The 9,915-nt window shown below is 38.3% G+C and overlaps 1 protein-coding gene across 1 annotated transcript; it reads left to right on the top strand.

The window, feature by feature from the left end:
- Positions 1–7,214: 7,214 nt before the first annotated feature.
- Positions 7,215–9,668, top strand: LOC120345060 (uncharacterized). The gene is made up of 6 exons (XM_078113245.1): positions 7,215–7,343; positions 7,527–7,585; positions 7,832–7,847; positions 8,097–8,147; positions 8,540–8,760; positions 9,273–9,668. The coding sequence occupies exons 1-6, from the start codon at positions 7,274–7,276 to the stop codon at positions 9,447–9,449; spliced, it is 594 nt and encodes a 197-aa protein (XP_077969371.1). The 5' UTR covers positions 7,215–7,273; the 3' UTR covers positions 9,450–9,668.
- The last annotated feature ends 247 nt before the right edge of the window (positions 9,669–9,915 follow it).

The following is a 9,915-nucleotide window of genomic DNA, read 5'->3' as shown; positions in this document are numbered from 1 at the left end:
AAAAGGTTTAAAACGTTACTATGAAGAAAGGAAAGTTAATGCAAAGATAAGGACATGCGTCGCTCACTTATAGATATATATGCTGCTAGACTTCTACTGCTTGAACATATATGCAACACGCCGCGGTTTCTTGGAAGCAAAATGCTCAATAACGCGCTGATTAAAGTCATGCATCCCAGAAATAACGTCTCTGTGAATGGATAAAACAGCCAAGGAATTTAATCTATCTTGCTTCATTGTGTTTCTGAGATACGTTTTAATACGCTTCAGCGTGCTGAATGTTCGCTCTGCGTCGGCGGAAGAAATAGGCGTCGTCAAAATGATGTCCAGAAATTTTGCAGACGCCGCAAAGGTAGTTACTAGAGTGTTATCTATGAGGAACCCATAGAGCGCGCAAGTTGATTTGATGTTCAAAAAAGTTTGATTGGTGTATATACATCGCAATTCATTTTCCAATTTACCTACGTTTATCATGGGGTAAAATTTGGAGACAGTAGCCAACAAATTGATGGGAAATTGACGTGCAAATTTTGAAAAATTTTTGGGGTTCATCAAAGAGAACGCGGCAAGGTGTTCAGTGCGCAGACGATCGCCTATTTGATTCACCAGAATGTCACAGCATTCCTTTGCAGACAAAATCAAACGCTGCGTTGTTTGCCCGCGGCGTAAAGAAGCACTCCATGTGTCGTCGTATTTTATTATTTCCCGGATACGAGATACAGAATCGCAGAAGTCTGAAATACACGACTGCACAGACGCTCCATCCATTAGCCTTGACTGCAATGCGCCGTATAATACATCCACGTGATAGAATATTGTGGAGAAAAAATGAAAACTCACCATCTTCTAGCAGACGCTTTAGACCTGCCGCCTCCCTCACAGAGCGTTCGTCCCAAACCGGAAAGCTCTGAATGCCATTGAAACACTCAATGAGCTCAGACCTAATTTCGGACACGCCCTGCACCACGCTTGATTGGAAGTTCCAACGTGTTGGTGCACAAGCTGGGAGACGGCGGCTACATATCTGGCGAAGGAGGTCAGAGCGTTTCGGCGAAACGGAAAAAAATGAAGAAAACCCCGAAACATTTGCAAAAAATATACGGACGATTGGGGTATCAAGACACATATTTTTAATAACGAGGTTAAATTGGTGTGCATAACAATGTAAAAAATGCGCATGAGGAAAATCTTCTTTTATATAAACTTGAACACCATGTTTCGACCCACTCATGACTGCCGCGCCGTCATAAGTTTGAGCTACCAATTTTGACTTCGCGTTGTAAGGCTGTAACACTTCTTTCAGTACAGCCGATATCCCGCAAGCCGTGCGATCAACGATTGGTACAAAGCTGTGAAATTTCTCGGTAGGTTTACCATCTTTCACAAACCGAAAAATCACAGCCAGTTGGGAAACGCACGTGATGTCAGTTGTCTCGTCAGACTGAATCGAAAGGAACTGGCAATTCTCAATTTCCAGAGCCAAATGTTGTAAATAAATTTTATACATTGAGTCGAGCAAATCATTTTGGATATCCTTAGATGTCCCTTTCGAAACAGTTGCGGCATCAAGATGATCTCTCAATACTGTATCTAGGGATGCGGTGTATTCCAACATATCCAAAAATACCCCTCTATTAGAAGAGCCAGCCCGTTCATCGTGCCCACGGAGGGACAGCTCGTGACAACCAATGAACTTCAAAACATCTATCAATCGACCGAGAACATGGCGGTTTTTCTCGACGTTTTGGTTGTGCCGACGAATAGAAACCGCGCGTCCTTCATCCAACTGTGCTGCAATATTAATATTTCCGAATGTTCGGTATTTTACTGCATTGTGCAGATGCTCCATAGAAGATTGATGATCCCTGGCACGCTCGGAAAGATGTTTAAGATCTCTAAAACCAAATTTACACCAACGCGAGTCACGGGCGGTAGCAAAAAGTAGGCAATAAAAACAAAAAAGTGCATTTTTGTCCTCGCTGTAACACAACCATTCGTGTTTTTTATACCAAGTTTCTGCGCAGAATGTACGACGACGCTTTCCTCCGTCATGGGATTGTTCCAGTGAGGCTAAGGGTAAGAAATGCGAAGCCGGAAAGAAGTGAGGAGCTCAAAAGGAATGTGGAAAATCGAAAGCAAATGGACTAAAGTTCTCTAACTGATTCAAATAGCGAAACAAGCGACAAAAACGAAGGCGAGGAAACTATCAACTCTTCAAGCAACCAACGAACGAGAAGGAATGCGTGAATATGTCAACACGTTGTTGTAAGAAACGTCGGCATTGTGTCGTCATAATTTCGGGGCTAGCCCCGATCGGCCGCGATGATTTAGTAAAAGAAACAGAAAACAAACGAGACAAACGCGGCGAGTGGAAGATAAAAGAGAGAATACGATATACAATGAGCAACCGGGGCAAAATCGGCGTCGCCCCGTCGACGTTCGGCGGAGGCTTTGCGAGCGAAAAATGAACCATGTCGGGAGAATATGGCTAGTGTAGACAGTCTGTGCAACCGATATTGCGTTATTTTTCGAATATTATACCGAAAAAACAACCGGGGCATTGCCCCGGCTGGCCCTATTGACGCGCCGCCACTGCTTTTTGCCCTCTGTAGCTCTCTTTTCAATAGCTGTCTTCAATAGCTGTCAAGATTTATGAATACTGTCAGTTTATGATCCTTTAACATGAATGAGTCTAGTACGGTACAGGCAGACAGATAATGTCTGAATGTATCATCAAATATGTAAATCCTATCCTAAATTCACGATCTGATTCAGGGATTTAAACTCGGCAGCTCTATCTGTCATATATCAGCACATGGTAGCTCCCTAAATAGTCACCCGCTTAAGGAAACACACGAATAGTTTATATCTAACGTATAGAAATGGTAGACTTACTTTTATTAGCCATAATAGCCACTGATTATATGATACCTACAGCCCGAGAGTCCGATGCGACCAATAGGTATGGGGAAACTGCAGCAAAACGCTGGGAACTCGAGTGGGCGTTTACGAATCAAGTTGCCGCAATGGAGCGTATCGCGTCAGACACTCCTCATTGGCCAAGGCTTTAGTTGCGCATCATGGTATGTTAGTCGTTGACTGCATCCATACTGCCGAAGTTATCTAATGATATATTGCAGCATCAAATAAAAATAGAACATTGAATGCATGTTATACTTAAGTGAAATTTTTGGAAACTTTTTAGCTTTACTAAGCACTTTATATTAGGACGAATTGATGATTTGGAAACTCTCAACTTCATACCAAGATTTCCGTCTGGCATCTTGACTTGTATTGATCGAGTTCAGTTTCGGGTGGCGCCATCTCACTCAGCCTGCGAGCTCCGCTCGGTTCTGGTGTTCGAGATCCAAATTTCCGTTCGAATACAGCAAAATTTATGACTCAAATGTTTTGGTCGACTACCGGGGTATCACTGTAGAATTAATTATATTGTACTACAAAATCGTAGTCTTTGATATTTTATCGCAGATCTTAAGATTTTCCTAACGTTGATATCTGGAAAATATTCTTGGGTGGTAGCATTGTGATAAAGCGGAGTCAGTGTTGCAAGAACAGATCAAATTCGTAAAATTAGTAACATCGCAAAAATACGAATCAAAACTAGATACAATCGGGCAGTTTGAAACACTTTTTACGGCCGTGGATTGCCATAATATTTCATAGTAATGTTCTTTTGTCGATGCAACCGCAGGTTACAATAAACACACAATTAAATTAATTTACCAAAGACATCATAAATGGACTCGTATTGGTCGTCAAATGAATACTTTGCCCAACTGTAAAATCAATACCCGACAACATAACACAAAAACATTATCCGTCGAAAAAGTGGGCTATTTCACAATTCGGCTGCCTAATTGCGGCGACAGTTGCATGGGAATTTCTGAATATCTTCTGATATATCCCCGCCTCCTCTTTGGGAATTCTAACGAAAACGTATTTAAAGTCTTATCGACCCTTCCGGCATTTTGTGTCGGGTTGATATGCAAAATTCCAGTTAATAATTCTTCAGATAAGTTTTTCGAGATCTTATGTACGAAGCCCCCGTCATTAGAAAGCACCACCGCCTTCGCTCAAAATAGGAAATTTTTTTTTATAAATAATCCAATGACGGTTTTAGGGTGAGGGCTAGGAATGTAGATTGCGCTGAAAATTTAAATTTTAAAAACATTCGTAACCCGAACCGGCATCGCAACTGGATAATTACTAATTTGTTATTTCAGAACGTAGTGTCTTTCTCAAATTTCACATTTTTGCATTAGTGGCGAGGGCTTTGTACAAAAGATCTGTAGTTTGTAAGCCTGCGCAATACAGAAATTATAAACGAATCCATCCTGTGGCGATTAACCGATTTTTGAAATGTATGCATTTTTCAATATCTTTCATTGTTTTAATCATTGAGCTGAAGTCATATAATTTTTATTACTTTCAGAAGTCCCGTGTATCGTGCGCCAAAACATTACATTTTCACAAAGTAAGGTTACCCCTCCTCCATTAACACCTATGCGTTTGCCGATAAGACAGCGTAACTAAGCTAACACAATGGTTATATTGATCCATTGTTAAATGTATCGATGATCAAACAAAACAAGATGTATTGGAAATGGCGTTACCAGTAATATAAATAATATGGGCGCTCCCGTTTTTTCTGTACAGTCCTTAAAGGGATATGACTTTGAGTTAAACATACACTCAATCGCCTGAATGCTTTGCGGGCCGCAAGAAATTCTGTGGCGGGCCGCATCTTCGTCACCTGAAATTAGGTAATATTCTAAGTTTCTTCACTTTATTTCTACATTTTAAAGCATTTTAGACTGTTTATTACACTATTAACACTTGGCATAACATTTTGAAACATTACTGCATTTTGATGCAACCGAATCTTAGACGCATGTTCACTAAACGCCGTAAGTACTTCCAATTGGCGTGGCACAACCATTTTTGAAAATGTCAATCCTAACCCCCACCTGACTACGCCATCCAAATATTGCGTCACTACGACGTCACAAACACGGCATAGAGCTTGCCAAAATGTACCTACGATCGCTCGAAATGACATCTGCGCCGACGATAAAGAACTCACTCACGCCAGCGATCTCTCTCATATCAGGATCGTTACGACGAGAAAACGAGAGAAATAGCTTGCTCGATTTAGAATTATCGTCTGCGCGCCTTTGATGGCAGTTAGTATCGTGCGGAGGTTCTTATTACGTTTCTGTGACGTCGTCGTGACGTAATTTTTGAAGGACGTAGTCAGGTGGGGATTAGGAATAACATATGCAAACATGGCTGTGTCACGCCAACTAGAAGCACTTACGGCGTGTTGTGAACATGGACCTAGTCATAGACAATAGCAAAATAATAGCATTTTTTTCTACGTTTGATAAATGTTCATAATAAGGGTTACTCAATTCTAATAAGTTTCATAATCAATTGAATTGTTTCTGACAGTTATTTTCATTATAATCAAAAAAACATATTCATATACTTGTTTTACGAACCAGCAAACGGACAATTCATAAACAAATTTGATACTAATTCTGTTTCTATATCACACATAACACACAAATCATTTCCAGCAATAAATCTAGTTCTAGATACACATTTGAGTGGCAAAATATTCGGGTCTCGTGTAGTTTTGTACCTAACCCACTTCTAGTAGGCGTAGCATAACAATCTTTTGACATGTCAATCCTAACCTTCATCTGACTAAGCCATCCAAAAATTACGTCACTACGACGTCACAATTGCGTCATAGAGCTTGCCAAATACCCGTACGATCGCCCGAAATGGCATCGGCGCCGACGATAAAGAACTGACTAACGTCAGCGATCGGGATCGTCGCGACTAGAAAACGAAAGAAATGGCTGTTCGATTTCGGGTTCTCGTCTGCGCGTCTTGGATGACAGTTCGCATAGTTTGAAAGACTCTATTACGTCACTGTGAAGTCGTAGTGACGTAATTTTTGGATGGTGTGGTCAGGTGGGGGTTCGGATTGACACGTGAAAAAATTGTTATGCTAGGCCTACTAGAAGTACGTTAGCTACGAAAGTACATGAGACCCAAATATTCCACATTAATTTATAACTAAAGCTTTTCACATAATTTGCTGAAATGGCATTGTGAATATTTGAATATGCTTTTTCAATATTAGGCTACTTCTGCAAAGAAATACCATTCTTTCACTCTTCAGTGAGTTAATTATTCTGTTATACCTTTTTACAGTTAAATATAGCTATGTGAAATGACCAACGCAGTACCGTACAATAAAAACCTTTTGCATTTCGACATACCGGTGGCGAAATTTGCTAAAGCAGGTAACGTACGGTGCTCCAAGATTTTTCTCGGGTCAAAGGTTATTTAAAATTGATTAATTTATAAATTGTTTTCATGAGAGGCAACACATCTTCGCCGAGAACACAGCTTTACGATAGATTGAGCTAGATTGATCTAAATTAAAACAAATACTTCGAATATAAATTTATAGAACATTTAGAGGTTTAATTGGCTTCCTTCATAAGGTCATATTTCATTTGAGATGAGGCTAAACTGAATGGTTACTTTGTTTTGATTCACGCGAAACCAGAAAAATTCCGATGTCGATAAAATGCAAAACGATAACGCAAACTGGATTTTTTTTTGCGCAATCACAATGGATGACTCAGTCTAAATTTTTGTCCGCGAAAGATTTCGATGTAGGAAATGACGAAGATGGTTGCTGCATGAAGGGCGTTTTACTAAAAAGGCAACAGCGACAAAACGCGTAAACATCGCTCGACGTCTTGTATCACATAAACGGCTTGAGGACTGGCAAGTATAAATTAAACAGGGGCAGGAATGTGTGAATCTGGCAGATGTGATGTGAAAATGTTTAAGTGACAGATCTTCTGAGTAGCTCATAGTCGTCTGAATAGTAATGTATGTTTGGTATTTGTGATTCGTTCAGTTTAGTTCGTTAGATCATGCGCAACCCAAGCAGGGCCATGCAAATTTACGAGCCGCGTTATTCAAAATCAAAAACCTTCGAGTTATTTTTTAATTTAAATTTTCAAGTGGCTCATGAACTTATATCGTACCTAGTTGAATATTATTTATTGTCACTGCATTTTTTAAAACTAAACCTACTACGAAAATGCCAATTAATACAGCTAATTATTCGTTAGTAAACCAACAATGACCTCACATATTTTTACAGATATTTACTTTATAGCTAAGTATTTGGTTGCGTCGTCAAACCTTTCCAGAAGCAGACATGGACTTCGTCAAAATTATTTTGTTCATCTCTCTCATCTGTGGCTTGTATGCGAAGCTAAAAATACCGGGTAAGGTCTGTCAGATAAAAATACTAAATAATTTATCCGTCTTCTGGTACCAAAAATTGTTAAATATAAGAGCCTTTTAAATCATTTGCAAAATATACTACATTTATAGTGTAGCAACATATATAATTTTGGCACAAGATGTCGTTAAATTGAACTTAAAAATATCACGTTTCATTTTGTCAGCTGGATCCTGCGTTTCCAAGATCGTGAATGGAAAACTTGTCCAAGTTGGAGATTGCAAGGTAAATTTTTGTTTCTATTTTATATCAGGTGTTTACACATTTTGTCTCCAAGTAAGGCTTTAGGAAAGCGGTCATTTATACTCTTGGAACTGCCATTTTTGAAGAACTTAAAGCTTTTTTTCTGAAATGTCTGCCCCATTTTTTAAATCTGTCTTCTTCGTGTCACGCGACTAATATAATCTAATATAACTCAAGTGTTATATTCACTTCACTAATCATCTGAATTTTTTTTTATTTATTTCACAGAAAGACGATGGATCCGGTGAGTTCGCCCTACTTCATGATATATATTACGTTTGAAAATACCTACGTCACCGTGAACGTATGACAGACCTTTGAGTCGTAATTACGTGATGGTCAAAAATTATTCTCGGCGTGTAAGATAGTCGAAGTATACTGTGGTTAAAAGTTAAACAAAGTCGTCGATGAAAAAAAATTGTGAACAATATAATATGATGAAAACGTCTCACCCTTACCCTACACACAAATAAAATATGTCATTTATTTACAGAAATCGCCAGATTGATCCAGAAGAGTCTTGATGAAAAGAAAAAAGCTGAAAGTAATTTATATTTGTTTTTTCTGATTTATAATTAGACTATGGAATATGCCACACCCGTCTTAGTATAAGTATTTAATTCCCTTACGATTTCAAGTATTGAACCCTGAGTTGTCACTGGGTGATTAACACAACCCCTAGTCTGTTACGACTTCGTCCACCTACCATGTATACTATTATGACAGCTGAAACAGATTTGTTCTGTCGTTTTATTTATTTTTCGTTTTATCATCTTTCTCATCTCCAAAATTATTAGATTGCGGAATTTCCAAATTTCTATTTTTAAAGGAGGTCTCTTGAATAAGCAAAGCGACAAAATCTCAATCCCAGATCGTTAAAAATATTCTGAAATTTTATTATAAAAGATTCAATGACAACAATAATGTTATTTTCAGTTAAATGTGACGTCACATATAAGACAAAATGCTTCCGAGTAGTTGTGTATCGTACAGACCTCGTCACACTCAATGACGCCGAAAAAACCTGCAAATCAAGGAACGGGAAACCCGCGAACATTTACGACCTCGCGCATTACCAGTCACTGCTCTCTTATCTTCGCTCAATAATCCCCGCTGGTGAGGAATCTATTGACATCTGGACTGGGATGGAGTATAAGGTCAGTTAATAGATCACAATCTCAGCAGAGTTTGACTCATTTTTGTAAACTTCACCGGGTTCAAGGTTGACGCAAAGCCTATCTTCAATAAAATTACCAATTAATGAGCAGGTTAACGACGCCTTATGATTTATTAAGAGATTGCATAATTAGAAAAACGCAATATGATTGCAATTTCAAATATATTGTGACTTCATAGACGAACCATGTCATTGATATTCTGGTATTGCCAAATATTTTAGAATTTGTGATATCTTCAATAATTTCTGGTTTTCACTCATTTTCATGTGGTTCTTACACATCACTTGCCATACTTCGTAAATGATGACTACCTTTACTATAAAACTCATTACTGAAAGCAAATATTTTCATTCTTCATCTAATATGTCAGTCGTAAACAGACATTTTGTTATTAGTAATAAAACTATTTGTGACTTGTTTGGAAATCACTTCGTGAGTCGCATTAACATTTCAACAAACAGATTTTAAAACTTTTCTTTCAATTGTTACAGAACGATCAGCTTTTGCAGGCAAGTGGCGAACCAAGCACTATAGCAACAGAAGTGTGGTTTCCAAAATATCCGATAACCCATGCATCGTACACAAATGTTGTTGTTCAGGTCAATAAAGATCCAGAGTCTTCTCGTCAGGGAATTTACAAAAGCCCCGGTGTCATATGTGAAATATAAAACCAGATCAAAACCTGACAGAACTTCGTTGACGGACTGAATGATATAATCGATAAAGAATTCTCACTTTTTATTACTTACTTATATTATTCCTTTAATAGTATTAACCGTATAACCCATGCCTTGAATTGGTCGGCTTGTCTATTGAAACATTTTGCTCAGAAAAAAAAATTCATAGCTGTAAAAAAAAAAAAAAAATTCATAGCTCACTACATGTGATTTCTGTATATAACCGAAAATAATAATAAATATTGATTCGATCATTTGTAAGTTTGTTATTATTTTTTCAATTTGTGGGAAGCCACCAGAAAAGGAAATGAACCGTAAAATAGGAAATTACTCATGCGTGAAAAAATGACCACGCCTACCATATCTTGGGTTAGGGCAGGTATATTGGAAAGAATCTCTGAAACAAACTTAGTTCAGTAGTAGTCTGATAATTAAGTACTTTGCTTGAGGCCAGTAA

The sequence above is a fragment of the Styela clava genome, chromosome 5 (assembly GCF_964204865.1).
Source record: "Styela clava chromosome 5, kaStyClav1.hap1.2, whole genome shotgun sequence".
Taxonomy (NCBI): domain Eukaryota; kingdom Metazoa; phylum Chordata; class Ascidiacea; order Stolidobranchia; family Styelidae; genus Styela; species Styela clava.
This window is presented reverse-complemented; position numbering and strand designations above follow the sequence as displayed.